The sequence below is a fragment of the Narcine bancroftii genome, chromosome 9 (genome assembly GCF_036971445.1).
Source record: "Narcine bancroftii isolate sNarBan1 chromosome 9, sNarBan1.hap1, whole genome shotgun sequence".
NCBI lineage: Eukaryota > Metazoa > Chordata > Chondrichthyes > Torpediniformes > Narcinidae > Narcine > Narcine bancroftii.
In genome coordinates, this window is record NC_091477.1 from 60199862 (window position 1) to 60221205 (window position 21344).

Consider the following 21344-nt stretch of genomic DNA (forward strand, 5'->3'; position numbering starts at 1 on the left):
ACCTCGGAGTAAACTCGGGCTTGGTCGGACTCGGCAGTGCTGCGTGCGCTCGTCCTCCCGGGGGGGGGGGGGGGGGGGGGGCGGCTGTTCGTGGTCTGTGTGTAGGTGGATGGGAATGTAGAGTCTTCCAGGAATTGTTAGGGAATGGGGCTGTTGGGAATGGCCTAAGAGCTTGCCCATAATGGGCCGAATGCCCTGTGGAGCAGGAGATTCTTTGCACAGCGGCACATGATAGGCGGAAGGGGAGAGGCAAGTCGACAATAAATCTGAGAATGGTGCAACGGTCGAAAAGGTGCCACGTCTCCAAACTGCGCATTCATCAGCCTTGCCGCCTTTTACCGTGCTCACCGAGACCGGCGCTCTCTACCCTGATGCTGGCAGACTGCTCCTGCCTTTACCCCCTCCCCAGTGGTCCCCAAGCGCCGCTGCTCTCCCTCCGCACCCTTGCCGCCTGCGGTCAGATCCACGACCTGAACCGCTGCGGATTCCCGAGCCCTGCTGGGTCTCCGGCAACACCAAAGGTTCGCGCTGGTGCAGGAGCTGGTCCTCTCCTCTGCCCGTGAATGCAGAGAGGTTCCAATGTAATGGGAAGGGAGCGTGGGTTTGTCCGCTGACGGCAGCCTGGGACGTGGGGATTCCATGCAGCAGTGATGCCGCTGGTGTGCCCTTGAAGAGGATTCTCCAGCTCACCCCACGACGAACATCAATAATGAATAAAGCGAGAGGCAGCCGCAGGCCTGGGAACCCCGCACAGGCGCAGTGACGCACAATGAGCGCATCCGGAGGGACCGGGCCGGCAGCGCGCAGCCGCACTGCAATCTGACTGCGTCGAAACGCAGGTCTGGCCACATGCCAGTCGAGAAGAAGCATGCAGAGAGGGAAATCTGCCAACGCAATGTCTCCGTATGGGGAGCCTGACTGCAGTCAGGGAGTTCCTCTCCGGGAGAGTCTGTCTGCGGTCAGGGGAGTCCCTCTTCGGGAGAGTCTGTCTGCGGTCAGGGAGCCCCTCTTCGGGAGAGTCTGTCTGCGGTCAGGGAGTGCATCTCCGGGAGAGTCTGTCTGCGGTCAGGGAGTCCCTCTCCGGGAGAGTTTATCTGGGGTCGTGGTGTCCCATTCCGGGAGAGTCAGTCAGAGGTCGGGGAGTCCCTCTCCGGGAGAGTATGACTAAGGTCAGGGAGTTCCTCTCCGGGAGAGTCTGTCTGCAGTCGGAGAGTCTCTCTCCGGGAGAGTCTGCGGTCAGGGAGTCCCTCTCCGGGAGAGTCAGTCAGAGGTCGGGGAGTCCCTCTCCGGGAGAGTATGACTAAGGTCAGGGAGTTCCTCTCCGGGAGTCTGTCTGCAGTCGGAGAGTCTCTCTCCGGGAGAGTCTGCGGTCAGGGAGTCCCTCTCCGGGAGAGTCAGTCAGAGGTCGGGGAGTCCCTCTCCGGGAGAGTATGACTAAGGTCAGGGAGTTCCTCTCCGGGAGTCTGTCTGCAGTCGGGGAGTCTCTCTCCGGGAGAGTCTGCGGTCAGGGAGTCCCTCTCCGGAAGAGTCCGTCTGCAGGCGGGGAGTTCCTCTCCGGGAGAGTCTGTCTACGGTCGGGGAGTCTCTCTCCTGGAGAGTCTGCGGTCAGGGAGTCCCTCTCCGGGAGAGTCTGTCTGCGGTCGGGGAGCCCCTCTCCGGGAAAGTCTGACAGGTCAGGGAGTCCCTCTTCGGGAGAGTCTGTCTGCGGTCAGTGAATTCCATCTTCCGAAGAGTCTGACTGCGATCAGGGGAGCTCCTCTCCCGGAGAGTTTCGATGTAGACAGACGAGCCCTTCTCTGGGAGAATCTGGCTGTAGTCAAAGGAACCCCTTTTCTGATAAGAGTCCGACTGTAGTCCGGGGAATCCCTCTCTGGGAGAATCTGACTAGTCAAAGGAACCACTTTTCTGATGAGAGTCCGACTTTAGTCCGGGGAATCCCTCTCTGGGAGAGTCTGTTTATGGAGAGCACATAACTCTGGGGATAGTCTGCCGTAAAGAGGTTCTCTGGGATTCTGTGACCTAACGTGGTGATAGCCTTTCTGAGGATAGTTTAACTACAGTGAGGCGAATCTCTCTGGTACAGACTGACTGTACCGTAGGAAATGTCCCCCCTCCCAATCTCTCTTGATAGTCTGACTGCAGTGAGGATAGTCTCTGTTTCTCTCTATCTGTATTGGTGAGCCTTTGCCGGTGGTCTAACTGTAGTCAGGAGGATCACTCTGTCCTGCTGATGGTCGGTACAGACGTACATTGCGACTCTTTGCATGCTGCTCGCTCTCTGTGCTGCCTCCCGCTGCGTGTTATCTGTCTAGATTGCTCGGAGCTTTCCTGGAGCCAGTCCTTGCAGCACTATTGGTCTGACTGCGCGGCGGGCTGCTATCTGCAATGTACAGCCCAACCATCCAGCTGGATTCTGTATGGTCGAGATGTCCACTTTGCACTAGTCTCGGGCGATTAGGTCTGACTGTCCTGGAGTCATTTGGTTGAAAGTAAAAAACACAGAAAGTAAAAAACATCTTCACCTCTTATGGACGCTGCGAAACCTGCCGAGTTCCTCCAGCAATGCTGTGTTTTTACTACAATTACAGCTTCGGTTAGTAGGAACAACTGTCTGATTATCCCGGGAGTATTTGTACAGCGACTCTGGGGGACAGGGTGGGCATAAATGAGAAAATAGTCCGTTTGTCATGGTTCCTTAGTCTGGCGGCGACAAGGTAAATTGAATGCACTTGCCGGCGTGCAAACTGGCCCACGTGTGCGGAATGATTCAATGCGGCAGTGGAACCTGAACGGATTGCAACTCATTCCCACATCACCAAGACCACCTCTCTTTCTCCCTCCCCGTCTGGCACTGCTGCTCTCCTCTTCACCTCACGCTCCTGCCACCCCTAATCCCGACATTTCCAATCACTGTCGATCAATGCGAAATAACCATGATCAGATTTCGGGGGCGGGAGGGGGAGTCGGCTGCTGTTGGCTCATGCTATCTGGGACAAGAGAGTGATCCCGTCCCGGCTTCGCTCCCAGATTCGAGACACGAAGTGAATATAAAAGTGCGTTTAATACTCAGCTTGTGCGTGCGTGTGTACTTGTGCACATGGCATGTGAATACGCGGGGGCGGGGAGGTTATGTGAGTGAAAGAGTGTGGAGCGTGGTCCGGCCGAGAACCCTCGCCTTCCTACAGCACGAGTCACACACGGGGACACATTACACCACGACCAGACGCATGGACACTCCGCGCCCAGGAGGGCGGGCTTGATGGGGAAGAGGTCTAAGATGGGAGGGATTGCTGCATGACACTGACATTGGGGCTGGAGCAGGAACCTGTCAGTGGGACAGACTGAGAACAGACAATGGGGAGGCAGCAGGGCGGGGCAGCGAGTGGGTTCCGGTACACAGTAGGACCCGGACTGTGGTGACACGAGGTGCGGGCGGCCATGCCGAGCACCCAAGCCCGAGCAGGATGGTGCCGAGAAAGCGCCCGGCTCAGCTCAAAGCAGCTGGTCGGCGCGGCCCGGCGGAAACTCCATATTTGGTTCGGGTCCGGCCGGATGCCCAAATATGGGCCAGGGAACGGCCTTACCAAATATGGGCAGACGGAACCCGGGTTCTTCCGGGAGCTCCCGGTCGGGCGGGACGGCAAGCGGGCGAGGCTAACGAGAGCCAGGCCCAGGAGTTGGGGAGCAAGCCGGATGGCAGTGGGAGAGAGTGGGTCTCCCACCTGCCCGGGGTCCCCTTCCGCCCGGGGCGTCACAGCCATGGAACCGGCACTGCCCATACATGGCTTTCCTGCGCTCCATATTAGGGCATGTACGTCAGTGGCGGGGCGGGGCCGGGCCAGCTAAATAGCGGCGGCTGGCTGGGAAAGCATTCATCCCGCGGGGAGAGAGCACAGACGTTTGATTTGGAGCAGGAGGCGGCGGCGGCGGCAGCACCGGCACCCACTGCCCCCGGACGCTGCCTGCGAGTGAGGATGGTAACCAAGGCGGAGATCAACCTGCCACCCCTGCTCCCCGAACCGCTTTACCAGGCTCTGGACTCCTACTCGAAGCTGGACGAAGTGATGATGACGGGAGCATTTGTCACCGCCTCCACTGACCAGCCGTTCTATGGGGAACCCCTGGAACAGTTCGACCATCTGCCGGCAGGTGAGTCCCTGCAGCCGCAACCCGGATCGCCAGCGGTCCCCGCTGTAACCAGGAGCCGTGGCCGGGGCTGTGAGAGAGGGCAGGGAATTCCTGACGCTGACACACACGGGGAAATCCAGACTTGCACGCAGATTCTGATCCGGAGCAACATCCAGAGACGGCCGAAATAAACAAGAGGCACGGATTAACACAAACACATAGACGGAACGGACACGGCTCGGAAACGTACGTAGAAATGGACAGGGAAATACACTCCGCAATATACAAAGCGCAGTGAGCGTGGGACTCGGAACGGATAAGACGAGAATGGGGATTGTATCTCAAAATGTACGGACGGTGAAATAGCGGTGAAGTTGACCAGGGAAGCAGAAATAAATGAAACATACACAAATGAACGATACCCAATGAATCTCACATAACCAAGGGGTGCAGGGATATATGCGCAATAAAAACTGGGCACCGAGATCTGCACACAAAAAGCATCGTAAACAAGGGGAGAAAATCTGCGGGTACAAATTCCGGGCCCTCTTCTCCGCACACCCTCGCCGCTTGGGGTTTGAGATGTACTTTTCCATCCATTCTGGTCAGAGTGGGTCGCCAAATGAACGAAACAGGATCGGAAGACCATCAATGAATCTGATACCCACTGTGGTAAACTTAAAGGGGTCGCCAAACCAGAAGTTATTCCTGATAATTCCCGAGTTCCCAGAGTAGACCGGCTCACAAGCGCAGAGGTGCACACACCAGCGGAAAGGTTCACAGACTGATTGAAAAGGGGTCACCTTTATCTTGTGGGTGCGATAATATCAGAGGTGCCTTTGTGGTTAAATTTATTAATGGGCTTTCCTGTTCTTTTCAGACACTTTTACGGACATTTCTCCCAGCACCGAGAAGTCCCCGATTGAGTCGTACGCCGCGCAGAACTGCCGGCTTCCCTCGGTCACCTACACCGGCCGCTTCTCACTCGAGGCTGCCGGCAGCAACAACAGCCTGTGGCCCGAACCCCTCTTCAGCCTGGTCAGCGGCATCGTGAGCATGAGTGCACACTGTCCGAACGCGTCCAGCTGCTCCGTCCAGCAAAGCCAGTCGAGTGCCATCTACTCCGTCCCGTCCACCTTCAACTCCAACTCGGACATCTTCACCGAGGCCCCCTCCCAGGGCTTCCCCACGCCTGGGGGCTCGGCTCAGTACCCTCCTCCCAGCTACAGCAACGGCAAGAACTGCAGCCCCAATGTGCAGCTGCCTATGATCCCGGACTACATGTTTTCCCAACAAGACGACCTCGCCGTCGGCAGCCCCGAGCAGAAACCTTTCCAACCGCTGGAGACCAGGGCGCAGCCTTCGCTCATCCCCCTCTCCACCATCAAAGCCGTCTCCACCCAGAGCAGCGGTCCTGAGCTCAAGCACATCAACGCCTACCACTCGCACCTGATCAAACCCTCCCGGCTGAGGAAATATCCGAACCGCCCCAGCAAGACCCCCCCGCACGAACGGCCCTACGCCTGCCCCATGGACACTTGTGACCGCCGTTTCTCCCGCTCCGACGAACTCACTCGCCATATCCGCATCCACACCGGGCAGAAGCCCTTCCAGTGCCGCATCTGCATGCGCAACTTCAGCCGGAGCGACCATCTCACCACACACATCCGCACACACACCGGAGAGAAGCCTTTCGCCTGCGAAATCTGCGGCAGGAAGTTTGCAAGGAGCGATGAAAGGAAAAGGCACACCAAAATCCACCTGCGGCAAAAGGAGAAGAAAGCGGAGAAGGCCATTTGTCTCTCTAACGCCTGCTCTCCCACACCTGCCTACCCATCCCCGATCACCAGCACCTCCTTTGACTCTTCAGCCGCCACTGGTTACCTCTCTGCAGTGGTGAGCACCTCCTTTGACTCACCAGTCACCAGCACGTATCCCTCCGCAGTTGTGAGCACCTCCTTTGACTCCCCCAACACCAGCACGTATCCCCCCGCAGTCGTGAGCACCTCCTTTGACTCCCCAGTCACCAGCACGTATCCCTCCGCAGTCGTGAGCACCTCCTTTGACTCCCCAGTCACCAGTACGTATCCCTCCGCAGTCGAGAGCACCTCCTTTGAATCGTCCAACACCAGCACGTATCCCTCCGCAGTCGTGAGCACCTCCTTTGACTCCTCCAACACCAGCACGTATCCCTCCGCAGTCGTGAGCACCTCCTTTGACTCCTCCAACACCAGCACGTATCCCTCCGCAGTCGTGAGCACGTCCTTTGACTCCTCCAACACCAGCACGTATCCCTCCGCAGTCGTGAGCACCTCCTTTGACTCGTCCAACACCAGCACGTATCCCTCAGCAGTCGTGAGCACTTCCTTTAACTCATCCAACACCAGCACATATCCCTCTGCAGTACTGTGCACCTCCTTTGACTCCCCAGTCACCAACACTTATCCTTCTGCAGTCATGAGCACCTCCTTTGACTCTCCAGTCACCAACGCGTATCCCTCTGCAGTTGTGAGCACCTCCTTTGACTCCCCAGTCACCAACTCGTATCCCTCCGCAGTCATGAGCACCTCCTTTGATTCTCCGGCAGCCAGTGCCTTTCCTTCAGTCAGTCCAGGCTCTGTCAGAGATGTCATCAACACTTACACAAAGGACAATTGAAATCTGCAATTGTTGAGATCTCTAGAAATGGACATTTTTTATATAAATAGATTCACCATGCTATTGTGTAGGTGTGTCAAGTAACCCCCTCAGTGTCTGCGGGTACGGTGCTGTAACGATTGTCTAATTTGAGGAGGGGGGGGAGATATGCCTCTTCATATTCCATCCTGTTTTGCCTGGAACCAACAGGGGAATTTGGTCAATGTTTCTGTCATGCAATGCTGTCATCAGTCCCTTTAAACACACTGAAATGCATTGGGAATGGCGCACTGCCAGCATGTACTAGGGCCTTCTGTGTGCTAGGAAGTGCCCTGGTCATTGCCTAGTGGCTGGTTTGCTTTGTCCTTTTGATTGGTTTTGAAGTTCTGATCAGTCTGTGTGCCTTTTCTGTGCAGCTTGCTGACATGTATTTCTGTTGGTTGATGTGACAGATGTGAAGGAAGACTGAAGGCATGTTTGCCATTTGAGAGAAAGAGAAATATCAAAGCATTTCTCTCAAAAGTTAGCAAAACATATCTAAAGATTATTTTTGTAATCTGTGTAAATAGATTCAGAACTGAGATGTCGCCGTTACCTACCAAGTAGGCTTGTATTTTTTGTATGTTCTCGATCTGCATTTAACTGGTGGATACTTTTCAATGTAAAGTGTTTGTAAATCTGCCTGTTCACGTTTCTTATACAATGGAATGCGCTTACTGCCAAGCAGATATTTGGTGTACAATATACCCTGAAGAAAAATAAATCTCAAAATGACTCATCTTAAATTTGTTGGATGATGACTTCAAACAAATGCACACTGAAATCAGAACAATTTACTCAACAAGCAAATGTTTTCACCCTGTAGAAAAGATTTTGGCTGGATCATTGTGAATATCAATTAAAATCTGAGTCCCGACCGAAATGATGGCTGTTTCTTTCCTTGGATGCTACCTGACCCACCAAGTCCCTCCTGCTTCTTATAGTTTGCTCAAGATTCCAGCATCTCCACTCTTGGGTTCTCCATCAAAATTAGCTTTTTGACAAAACCCAAAATGGCTGTAATTGATCCCAAATGAAATACTTCACATCCAAGCACTTTGCAAGCAGACCCAGATTCCAAATGAATTCATTTAATCCCTAATGAGAGCCAGACACTCATCCATAAACCTCCCCTTCACACACCATCTGGGTGTAAGAGGTGCTGTCAACACACTGTCTGGTGCATCAAGCTCCACAGGGCTGAATTATAATTAATATTCCAGTTCAAAGTGATCAGTTTAAAAAGTATTTACACAAAGAAAATTGTTCAAAGTCTCTTCCCACCCTTAGTTTTATACGCATTCATTTCTATTTACACCATTGCCACCATTGCACCTTGTCATTACTCCCCCTCTGTTGCCTGGTAATAGAAGGGCTCTAGATTCTTGTGTTGGCTGCACTAAGCCTCAGTGCACCCCTCAGCACATATTCCTGCAGCCTGGAATGTCCCAGTCAGTAGCATTCCACATACTGAAAGACCAACTGGTTTTGTGCAGACCAAGGTGCGTCTTTCACCAAGTTGATGGTCTTCCAGCAGTTCTGGGTGTCTGACACTATTCAGTCTACTGTCCAAACAGAAGATAGCAACATCATCCATGTACAGGAAGGCCTCCACTGCCTGGCAAAATCAATCTTCTTCTGCTCTTGTCCTTCTTGATGGATTCAGCAAACAAATAAGAGACTGGAGAAAGCCAAATCTTGACTTGATGGGGAAGATATCTGTTTTCCATGCATTGATTTGGACTGTATGGTGGATGGTTTAATCCAATTTCAAATGACCTCGCCAACATCCATTTTGGAGACCATGTACAATTGAAGGTACCAGATGTACCTTTCATATGTGCCTACAGCTAACAGTCAGCTCCCAGACATTGTAAATATGTCTTACCTTGATAATCAGTGTCATATTTTGGCCAATGCAGGAAACCACCCTTGAACATGGGGAGGGAGGGGGATTCATTTTTCTGCATCATGGCGTGATATTTATCAGGCTCTGCTGCTTACAGTCCTGCATGAGAATGCCGCCAGTATATCTGGTTTCGATGGTTCAAGGGGTGCAATAACAATTGGTTGGAACAGATTACAAAGATCCACCAGAAATTGGGTCTATGGGTGCGACAGTCCCTCTCAATTACAGTGAAGAATCTGGTCATAAGGTGTGATGTAATGGTATGGATTGTATGTACAAATTGGACATTAACGTTCGGGCTGGCCCGCCCCCTGATGACCCTCTCACCTGGACTCCTCCCCTGGGACCCAGGCCACCCCTCCCTTCCCTGCACTTCCCTAGCTTGGATTGGGGCCAGCTCAAGCCTATTGTTCCCCTCAGTCTTTGTCCTTGTGATTATTGGGGCAACTAGTAGTGCCAAGCAATTTATTGTACAGATATTTTTAACGTCTCTGGTAATGGAGAAGTTGCTGTGCCCCGATCAGCTAGAAGTGGATCCCCAAGTCTGGAGTGCATCAGAACTCTTCAAGCAGTGGGTCAATTGCTTCAACAACTTTCTGGAGGTCACTACTGGAGTGATCGACCCGGATGAGAAGAGGCTGAAAGTCTTAGAGGCAAGAGTTGGCAAGAGGGCTTTCCAGGCCATCAGAAACTTCACACCTACACCGAGGCAATGGCAGAGCTACGGGTGCTATACAAGCCCAAGGTCAACGAGGTCTACTCCCATTACCTCATGGTGTCCAGAAAACAGCAGCTTGGTGAGTTGGTGGAAGAGTTCGTCTGAGCCCTGATCACACTGGGAAAAGACTGTTTGGGGAACCCCACGGTCCCTGTGCCGGGGGCCCAGTGTGTGGAAGACCAGGTCCGGGACAATTATGTGTTGGGGTTGAGGTCGGACTCTATCCGACAATGTCTCCTTGAGGAGGATCAACTCCCATTGAGACAGGCGATCCAACTGGCCAGGACCTAAGGCTCGGCCCAGCGCCACGCAGAGTTGATCGTAGGCAGAAGTGGGCCTATCCAGTACGTGCTGCCATGAGGAGCCCCCATCCTGGGAGTTGGCGTCGGGGATGGCCGAACCAACTGCAGCTGCGGTAGTGCTGGGATCCTTGAGGTGCAACTTCTGTGGGCAGGCAAGACATCCACGATGTCTCTGCCCCGTGAAAAGAATTACCTGCTTGGGCTGCGGAAAAAAGTGCCACTATCAACGTGTCTTCTGGTCCAGAGCCCCATCTCAGAGCAGCACGGTGTGTATGGCCGAGGAGCTTCCAGTGCCAGCTGCGTGCGTGGTAAGGAAAGCCCCATTTTACACGGTCCCATCTCCATCCTCTACGCAGAGGCAACTCTCACCAGCGACATCACTTCCACCCCCAAAGACGTCACTTCTGTCTTCTTCACTGGCGTTGGCAGCATGGTCAACATGGAGGCCATCTTGTACATCAGGCCTCCCCACCGACGACAAAGACGATGCACCCATTCTGGCAATGATCACCTTGGACCCAGCCAGCCCTCACACAATCACCAACTCCATGATGCAGATTGAGGTGAATGGACACAAATCAAACTGCCTCTTCAACAGTGGAAGTACTGAAAGTTTTATTGACCCCAAGGTGGCCCGTAGACTCTCGATCCCCATTTGGCCGATGACCATGTCCGTGTTGGTGGCAGCGAAAGACCAGTGGACTTGTATCTGGGGGTACTGTGCGGCATCTCTGACGGTGGGGAGGAATGATTTTTTGTTGTTGGTCATGTTCCAGCTCTGTACACCAATTCTCCTGGGCCTCAACTTCCAGAGTCAGTTCAGGAGCGTGAGGATGGTGTTCGGGGGCCCCCAACCACCACTCACCATTTACAACCTGCAGCTTTCATGTTTAATACTAAACAGTGGGGTAAAATCAAGAATGACAAGATTCTTAGGTGGAGGATCGAACTCTCCATCTCATGATCCCCCAGACATCCTATCCCAGGGCACATGAGCCAGCGTGCATCTTGACCATCTCCAGACCCTTCACAACAGTCTGTGCCACCCCGGAGTCACAAGGTTATACCACTTCATCAAGACTTGGAACCTTCCGTACTCTGTTGAGGATGTCCGGTCCACGACAGAACACTGCCAGATCTGCGCTGAATGTAAGCCGCAGTTCTACTGGCCCAAGAAGGCACATCTCATTAAGGCCACACACACTTTTGAATGACTCAGTGTCAATTTCAAGGGCCCCCTACCCACTACAAAGAGGAATGCCTACTTCCTGACAGTGGTGAACGAGTTTTCCAGGTTCCCCTTTGCTATTCCCTGCCTGGATATGACCTCAGCAACAGTAATCAAGGCGCTGCACAGTATCTTCACCCTGTTCATGTACCCCGAGTACATCCACAGCGATCGGGGGACCTCATTCATGAGTGAGGAACTGCAACAATACTTCCAGGTCAGAGGCATAGCCACAGGCAGGACCACCAGCTATAACTCCAGGAGTAATGGCCAGGTGGAAAAGAAGAACACCGCTCCTGGCCCTTAGGTCCAAAAACATGCTGGTGCCCTGCTGGCAGGACATTTTGCCCAAAGCACTCTCTCTCTCTTTGGCTTGGCTTCGCGGACGAAGATTTATGGAGGAGTAATGTCCACGTCAGCTGCAGTCTCGTTTGTGGCTGACAAGTCCGATGCAAGACAGGCAGACACGGTTGCAGCGGTTGCAGGGGAAAATTGGTTGGTTGGGGTTGGGTGTTGGGTTTTTCCTCCTTTGTCTTTTGTCAGTGAGGTGGGCTCTGCATCCTTCTTCAAAGGAGGTTGCTGCCTGCTGAACTGTGAGGCGCCAAGATGCACGGTTTGAGGCGAAATCAGCACACTTGGCGGTGGTCAATGTGGCAGGCACCAAGAGATTTCTTTAGGCAGTCCTTGTACCTCTTCTTTGGTGCACCTCTGTCACGGTGGCCAGTGGAGAGCTCGCCATATAACACGATCTTGGGAAGGCGATGGACCTCCATTCTGGAGGCTTGACCTGCCCAGCGCAGTTGGATCTTCAGCAGTGTGGATTCGATGCTGTCGGCCTCTGCCATCTCGAGTACTTCGATGTTAGAGATGAAGTCGCTCCAAAGAATGTTGAGGATGGAGTGGAGACAACGCTGATGGAAGCGTTCTAGGAGCCGTAGGTGATGCCGGTAGAGGATCCATGATTCGGAGCCGAACAGGAGTGTGGGTATGACAACGGCTCTGTATACGCTAATCTTTGTGAGATTTTTCAGTTGGTTGTTTTTCCAGTCTCTTATGTGTAGCCTTCCAAAGGCGCTATTTGCCTTGGCGAGTCTGTTGTCTATCTTGTTGTCAATCCTTGCATCCGATGAAATGGTGCAGCCGAGATAGGTAAACTGGTTGACCGTTTTGAGTTTTGTGTGCCCGATGGAGATGTGGGGGGTCTGGTAGTCATGGTGGGGAGCTGGCTGATGGAAGACCTCAGTTTTCTTCAGGCTGACTTCCAGACCAAAGCGGCATCATCTGCAAAGAGTAGTTCACGGACAAGTTGCTCTTTTGTCTTGGTGTGAGCTTGCAGGCGTCTCAGATTCAAGAGATTGCCATCTGAGCAGTACCGGATGTAAACAGCGTCTTCATTGTTGAGGTCTTTCATGGCTTGTTTCGGCATCATGCTGAAGAAGATTGAAAAGAGGGTTGGTGCGAGAACGCAGCCTTGCTTTACGCCATTGTTAATGGAGAAGGGTTCAGAGAGCTCACAAAGCCTTTGACACCGTGAGCAGGAAAGGGCTTTGGCAAATACTAGAGTGCCTCGGATGCCCCCCAAAGTTCCTCAACAAGGTTATCCATCTGCACGAAAACCAACAAGGTCGGGTCAGATACAGCAATGAGCTTGACGTCCTGTTTTGCGGAAACTGCCAAAATGTTTGGCCTGGAAGTCAGCCTGAAGAAAACTGAGGTCCTCCATCAGCCAGCTACTCACCATGACTACCAGCCCCCCCCACATCTCCATCGGGCACACAAAACTCCAAACGGTCAACCAGTTTACCTATCTCGGCTGCACCATTTCATCGGATGCAAGGATCGACAATGAAATAGACAACAGACTCGCCAAGGCAAATAGCACTACATGCTATCCAATTGCTCCTGTGCACTGCGACTAACACCACCCCGCATGAACGTTTTTTTGCTTTCCCTAGGAGATCAGCGAATGGTTCCTCCATTCTTCCTTGGTTGGCAACCCAGGGCCAGTCCTGCTACAGAAACACGTGAGAGGCCATAAGATGGATCCACTGGTGGAAGCAGTACACCTCATACACATCAACCCGCAATACACATTTGTGAGGTACCCCGATGACCATGAAGACATTGTGCCTATCTGAGACCTGGCAAGGGCTGAGGATCCCGAAACCGCCCTGCCTGCCACAGCCCATTCCATGGAACAGATCACCCCACATGGGAGCGCAATACTGGAGGACTTGGTTTGGCTAATGGTGAGAGAAGTCCTCCAGGTTAGATCCTTCCTGTACAATAGGAGTATCACCCTCAATCCACATTGTCCCTGAGATGACAGCAGAGGAATGGCGGTAGTCAACTACCTCTGCAGAAAGCAGATTCTCTAAGATTGTGTGGATGCAAGGGTCATGTTCACAGTGCATTCCCAGCAACAGCATGACAGAGGATTCAGATCTATTGGCTGTTCTGGGGATGCACACAGTCAGACATCTAGAATTACTGGAAGACCATCAACTCAGTGAAAGATGCACTTTGACGGTCCAAAAATTGTTGGTGTTTCGGTGCAAGGAGATGTTAGCGAGGGAATTTTGCCAACTGGCACATTCCAGGTTGGAGGAGTATGTGCTGAGAGGCGCACTGGGGTGCTGTGGGGATGGACTACAGTCTAGAGTGAAACAAGAAAGTCTGCACATGTGGTGATTGTTGTCAATACACAAAAGTGCTGGAGAAACTCAGGAGATGCCTCGCCATCCATCAGGGGCAAAGATATATATCCGAAGCTTTGGGCCTGAACTCTTCGTCAAGGTACGTGTGAAAAGCAGGCAGATGGGAGGAGGAAAGACTCCTTCACTTCACTTGTGAATCTGCAGAAGTCATCTACTACATCTGGTCCCCCCTTTATGGAGACACCAGAGAGACTGGGTGCAGATAGGGGAATTGCTTTGTTGAGCATCTGCTGCATTGCTGGTGTTCTCCAAGTAGCCACCATTTCAATTCCCCATCCCATTCTCCTGCTGATGTGTCTGTCCATGGTTTCATGCAGCCAAAATGAGACCTGCCGCAAATTGGAGGAACAACACCTCATATTCCACCTGGGCACCCTCCATTCTGCATTAACATTGATTTCAGTTAGGAAACCCCCACCTTGCCATCTCTCCCTTTACCTATCCCTTTTATCTAGCAACCAGATGGCATAATTCATGTAGGGACCAATGAAGTGGGTAGGAAGGGGGATAAGGTTTGATGTTGAAGGACAGGACCTCCAGGATTGTGATGTCCAGATTGCTACCCATGCTATGTGCTAGTGAGGTTAGAAATAGAAAGTTAATGCAGCTTAATATATGGCTAAAGAAATGGTGCAAGGAGAGCTTCAGGTTTCTGAATCATTGGGCTCTGTTCCAGGGAAGGTGGGACTTGTACCGGCAGGACAGTTTGCATCTGAACATCAGGGAAGGGCTGTTAACCTTGCAAGATTTGGTGATGCTGCGCTGCGAAAATAGATTTTCGGTGGGGGGGGGGGTCCAGAGTGTGAGAGCAGAGAGTGGAGTGTAGGAAGAAAAAGATGATGATGACACTGCAAACAAAAACCAGAAGCAAAAGGTTGTGTGTGGTGGGAATAATGTTCCGAGATGTTCCTATTTAAATGCAAGTATTGTAGGAAAGCCAGATGAGGTGAGAGCATGGATTGGTACATTGAATCATGGCACTGGGTGCATTAATTTCAAAAGGAGTGCAACTGGCAGTGGGCCAGTGTTCTGTTGTTTCCAATGTGAGAGAGTAGGAGGGATGAAATGGAGGGAGCGACATTGCTTGTTGGGGAAAATGTCACAGCTGTGCTCAGGAAAGACAGACCAGAGGGCTCATCTATTAAGGATATATGGGTGACCTAAGGAATGGGAATGGTATGACCACACAGATAGGATTGTATTATATTTCACCCAGTAGTCAGCAAAAATTGGAGGAGCAAATCTGCAGAGAGAGAGAGAGAGAGCAGACAATTGCAGGAAACATGAAGTTGTAATAGTAGGAGATTTTAACTTTCCATATATTGACTGGGACTCCCGTACTGTAAAAGGGCTGATGGCTTGGAGTTTATCAAATGTGTTCAGGATGGTTTTATCAATCAATATATAGAGGTACCAACTAGAGAGCGTGCAATCCTGGATCTTGTATAAGGGAACAAAACAGCACAGGTGTCAGAAGTATGTGTAGGGGAACATTTTGGGTCCAGTGATCATATTGCCATTAGTTTCAAGTTAATTATGGAGAACGATAGGTCTGAGTCTCGGGTTAAGATTCTAAATTGGAGAAAGGCCAATTTTGAGGAAAAGAAAAAGATCTAGAAAGCGTGGATTAAGACAGGTTGTTTTCTGGCAAAAATGTGCTTCTTAAGTGGGAGCCTTGAACAGCAAAATTTTGAGAGCACAGTGTTTGTGTGTTCCAATCAGGATTAAAAGGGAAATTAACAGGCATGAAGACCTTGGTTTTGTGGGATATTGGGGATCTGGTTAAGAAGAAGAGAGGGTACAGTATATAGTAAGTATAAGCAACAAGGAGGAAATGCGGTACTTGAGGAGTATGATAAATGCTAGCGAAAACAAGAAGGAAATAAGAAGGGCTAAAAGAAGACACAAAATTTCTCTGGCAGATAAATTGAAGGAAAATGTGAAGGGCTTCTAGAATCATAGAATACTACAACGCGAAAATCAGGGTGGCACATTTGGTAGCGGTTAGTGCAACACCTTTACAGCACCAGCGATTGGGACTGAAGTTCAAATCCAGCGCTGTCTGTAAAGAGTTTGTATGTTCTCCCCATGTCTGCATGGATTTCCCCTGGGGGCTCTGGTTTCCTCCCACCACTCAAAATATATCAGGAATGTAGGTTAATTGGGTGCAATTGGACGTCATGGACTTGTGGGCTGAAATAGCTTGCCACCATGCTGTATGTCAACATTTAAATTTAAAACAGACCCTTCAGCCCTTTTAGTATGTGGCAAACTCTTCCTAGTCCCACTGAGCAGCATCCAGTTCATGTCGCTCCATACCTCTCCCATCCAAGTACCTGTCCAAATCAAAAGACTACAGTTAATACAAATTGGAAATAATGTCTCCTCCTCACTGAGAATTAACACAGGCGCATCTCAAAAATATGTGCTTTGCCCACCACTCTACTCTCTCTACATCCATGGTTATGTACAATTCAAATCTACAAATTTGCCAATGACACCACAGTCGTCAAAAGAATTAGAGACAGCAATGAGGAAGTGCATAGGAGTGAGATAGATTCGCTCGTTGGGTGGTGCTACAACAACAATCTTGCACTCAAGGAACTGATTGAGGACTGTGTGAGCAGGACTTTGCTCCAACTCTTGCACAATCCATTTAAAAGTGGTCGAAAATTAGCAGGAAAGGTAGGTACTCATTTAAATCTCTACATTGGCTGATTAGCTGTATCAAATAAAAAGAAGGGAAGTTCAAGTGGAACAATCAGTGTGTGAATGGCCCAGTGGGCCTTTGATGAGCAGAGGAGAAGATTCAGGATTTGAGGCAAGGTAAGGACAGGAACTTATTTTTCTGTTTCATAGAATGGCAGTCTGGGCAGGGACATGCTCCTCTTGCACAAGAGGAGGACAGCAACATCTTATAACCATATAACCACTTACAGCACAGAACAGGCCAGTTCGGCCGTAGCAAATCCCCACCCTCCTAGTCCCACTGACCAGCACCTGGTCCATACACCTCTAGTCCCCTCCTATCCATGTAACGATCCAGTCTTTCCTTAAATGTAACCAATGATCCCGCCTCGACCACATCTGCCGGAAGCTCATTCCACATCCCCACCACTCTCTGCGTGAAGAAATTTCCCCTCATGTTCCCCTTATAATTTTCCCCCTTCAATCTTAAACCATGTCCTCTAGTTTGAATCTCCCCCTTTCTTAATTGAAAAAGCCTATCCACATTTACTCTGTCTGTCCCTTTTAAAATCTTAAACACCTCTATCAAGTCCCCTCTCAATCTTCTACGCTCCAGAGAAAAAAGCCCCAGTCTGCACAACCTTTCCCTGTAACTCAGACCCTGAAATCCTGTCAACATTCTCATGAACCTTCTCTGCACTCTCTCTATTTTGTTTATATCTTTCCTATAATTTGGTGACCAAAACTGTACACAGTACTCCAAATTTGGCCTCACCAATGCCTTGTACAATTTCATCATAACCTCCCTACTCTTGAATTCAATACTCCGATTTATGAAGGCCAACATTCCAAATGCCTTCTTCACCACACCATCTACCTGAGTATCAGCCTTGAGGGTACTATTTACCATAACTCCTAAATCCTTTTGTTGCTCTGCACTCCTCAATTGTCTACCATTCAATGTATATGACCTAGTTAAATTTGCCTTTCCAAAATGTAGCACCTCATATTTATCTGTATTAAATTCCATCAGCCATTTCTCAGCCCACACCTCCAGCCTTCCTAAATCACCTTTTAATCTACGGTAATCTACCTTACTGTCCACAACACCACCAATCTTTGTGTCATCCGCAAACTTGCTTATCCAATTCTCCACCCCTACATCCAGATCGTTAATATATATAACAAATAATAGTGGACCCAGGACCGAACCCTGAGGAGCTCCACTAGTCACCGGCCTCCAATTGGACAAACAATTTTCTACCACTACTCTCTGACACCTCCCATCCAACCACTGCTGAATCCATTTCACTACCTCTTTATTTATACCTAATGCCTCCACCTTTTTTCCTAACCTCCTGTGGGGAGGTTAGCTTTGTCAAAAGCTTTACTAAAGTCTAAATAGACAACATCCACAGCTTTCCCTTCATTTTTGTAACCCCCTCGAAGAACTCAATCAGGTTTGTCAAGCATGATCTACCCCTGACAAAACCATGCTGATTACTCCCTATCAATCCCTGTACCTCCAAAAATTTGTAAATAGCATCCCTCAGAACACTTTCCATCAACTTTCCCATCACAGACGTCAGACTTACAGGCCTATAATTCCCAGGTTTGCATTTGGACCCTTTCTTAAACAGAGGAACAACATGCACCACCCTCCAATCCTTTGGCACCACCCCCATGGCCAGTGACATCCGAAATATCTCTGTTAATGGCCCCACTAACTGTCCACTAGCCTCTCTGAGTGTCCTAGGGAATATTTTATCCGGTCCAGGAGATTTATCCACCTTTATCTTTTTTAACACAGCCATCACTACCTCCTCGATATCCTTATATGCTTCATCACCTCCCCACTATTTTTCTTTACTTCAACTGGTTCAACATTTTTTTCCCCAGTGAATACCAAGGCAAAGAAATCATTCAAAATTTCCCCCACTTCCTCTGACTTCTCACTCAGCCTACCCTCGCTATCTACAAGGGGTCCAATTTTATCTCTCACTAATCTTTTACTTTTAATGTACTTATAGAAACCCTTTGGATTTATTTTTACTCTGTCAGCCAAAGCCTCTGCATGCCTTTTTTTGGCCTTTCTAATTTCTTTCTTAAGATTCCTTCTACACTCCTTGTAGTCCTCCTTCAACTTCTCAGCTCCCTGCTCTTTATTCCTCTTGTACACCTCCCTTTTTCTCCGAACCAAATTTCCAATATTCCTCAAAAACCAAGCCTCCCTATGACTTCCAGCCTTTCCTTTGATCCACACTGGGACATAACTACTCTGTACCCTCAAAATTTCTTTTTTTGAATATCCTCCATTTTTTATTAACATCCTTACCTGAAAATATCCTGTCCCACTCAATACTCCCCAAATCCCTTCTTATTCCTTCGAAATTTGCTCTTTTCCAATCCAGAACCTCAACTTTAGGCCTCTCCTTGCTCTTCCCTAAAACTACCCTAAAACTAACAGAATTCAGAATTATGATCACTAGACCCAATTGGTTCTCCAACATTAATGTCCGCTACCTGACCTAGCTTGTTCCCTAACAGGAGATCCAGTATTACACAGTCCCGAGTCGGTTCTTCTACTAACTGATTTAGAAAACAATCCTGAACACATTTAACGAACTCCAGCCCATCCAGCCCTCTAACCGTATGGGTATCCCAATCAATGTGTGGGAAGTTAAAATCTCCCATGATCACTACCTTATGATTTTCACACATATACGTTATCTCCCTACAAATTTGTTCCTCTAATTTTCTTGGCCCATTTGCTCCCTCTTGTCTCCTCCACCCCTATTAGCACCCTCTTGCCTCCTCCACCCCTCAATTCCACCCAAACAGCCTCACTGGTCGATCCCTCCATACACCATCCTGCCACCTCACGGCAGTAATGTCCTCCTTAACAAGCAGAGCAACTCCTCCTCCTTTTTTTTACCCCCTGATCTATCACATCTAAAACAAATGTATCCTGGAATATTAAGTTGCCAGTCCTGCCCCTCCTGTAGCCAAGTCTCACTAATTGTCACAATTACGTGACCCCAAGTATCTATCTTCTTGTCATTGGTGCTGGGGCCATTGTTGTTTGTTGTCTAGATCAATTATCTGGATGATAATGTGGTCAATTGGATCAGCAAGTTTGCAGAGGACTCTAAGGTTGGATGCATTGTGGACAGTGAAGAAGGTTTTGAAAGCTTGCAGAGGGATCTGGACCAGCCGGAAAAATGGCAGATGGAATTTAATACAGACAAGTGAGGTGTTGCATTTTGGAAGGACAAACCAAGAAAGGACATACATGGTAAAAGGCTGGGCGCTGAGGAGTATGCTAGTACTGAGGGATCTGGGAATACAGTTCATAATTTTCTGAAAGTGGTGTCACAGGTAGACAGGGTGGTAAAGAGAGCTTTTGACATATTGGCTTTCGTAAATCAAAGTATTGAGTATTGAATTGTATTGAATTGGGATGTTATGGTAAAGTTGTATAAGACATTGATGAGGTGAAATTTGGAATATTGTGCGTAATTTTGGTCACCAAACTACAGAAAAGTTATCAATAATATTGAAAGACTGCAGAGAAGATTTACTAGGATGTTGCCCAGACTTGAGGAACATTAATCCCTGGACTGTAGAAGAATGAGGGGAGATTTAATAGGCATATTTAAAATGATGAGGGGTTTAGAAAGGACAATATAGGTTGTTTTTCCACCACTGAGGGTAGGTGAGATACAAACCAGAGGACATGGGTTAAGGGTGAAAGGGAAATGTTTAGGGAAAACATATGGGGAAACCTTAACAGAGAGAGGGGAGGGAGTGTGGACCAAGATGAAATGGTAAATATGAGCTGAATTTTAACATGTAAAAAGAATTTGGGGGTATGGAGGGCTGTGGAATGGGAGCAGATGAGAGCGTTTAAGCAGAATAAGAGTGCAGCACAGATTAGACAGGCCAAAGGGCCTGTTTCTGCTCCGTAATGTTCTATAGTTATATCATTCTAATGTGGGTCATCAGGGAAGCTTCTCGTCACTGGAATGAGTTGCAATGCACAGGGACACAGTGAAATGTTACAAATAAAGAGCTAAAGGGTTTGCATTTAATGCACGGAGCAGTAGGAATGAAGTGGATGACCTTGCAGTACAACATGTATAGCAGGTATAACGTGGTAGCCATCACGGAGTCTTGGATAAAGGATGGATGCCATTGGGACCTTAATATCTAAGTGAATGCCCAGTGAATTGAAAGGATATGAGGGTAAACAGAGGGGGAGACCTGGCTCTGGTGGTAAGGAACAACATTAAATCATTAAAAAGTGATATAGTATCATTGTGGGTTGAGTTAAGAAATGACAATGGTAAAAGATACTGTTGGCTGTTATATAGGCCTCCAACCAGTAGCCGGGATGTGGACAACCAATTACAGCAGCAAATAGAAAAGATGTGTCATAAAGGCAATGTTGTGATAGCCATAGGGGATTTTAAAAAAGCAAGTAGACTAAGAAAACCAGGTTGAGACTGGATCTCGAGAGAGATTTTGCAGAAAGCCTACAAATGGCCCATGAAGGGATTGGCTCGACTGGACTGCACATGAGGTGATCAGAGAGCGTCACTGAGGGGATGCTCAAAGAACAGGTAAGGGCTGTGTCCCAGCAAGGATGAGCTTTTCACTCATGAAGGTGGAAGGGAGCCCTGTCCCCCAAACTGTCCATGTGTAGTATGTGTAGTGCTGTGAGAGCCCAATAGTGTCAGTTAATAGCTCCTTGAGGGCACCGTATTTGGCTTGTTCCGGAGGCTGCCATAGGAAATTGATGAGCCTTGCTGCCATGTCTTGGTCGAGTGAACTCACCACGTAGTAGTAGTGGGTGTCGGCGGCGACAATCTGTCAAAGGTGGAACAGGGCCTCGGCCTGTTTGAACCACACATGTGGCTGTGACGTCGAGAACATTGGCAGCTTTAGTGAGACTGCGTGCAGAGTTGCTTGGTCCATC

The 21344-nt window shown here is 49.6% G+C and overlaps 1 protein-coding gene across 1 annotated transcript; it reads left to right on the forward strand.

Annotated features, from left to right (window-relative positions):
* The first annotated feature begins 3794 nt into the window (after positions 1-3794).
* Positions 3795-7550, forward strand: LOC138743691 (early growth response protein 1-B-like). Its single transcript, XM_069899290.1, is given in 4 exon segments — positions 3795-3889; positions 3891-3966; positions 3969-4149; positions 5009-7550. Coding segments are annotated over 4 exon segments (2115 nt in total). The 5' UTR covers positions 3795-3809; the 3' UTR covers positions 6787-7550.
* The last annotated feature ends 13794 nt before the right edge of the window (positions 7551-21344 follow it).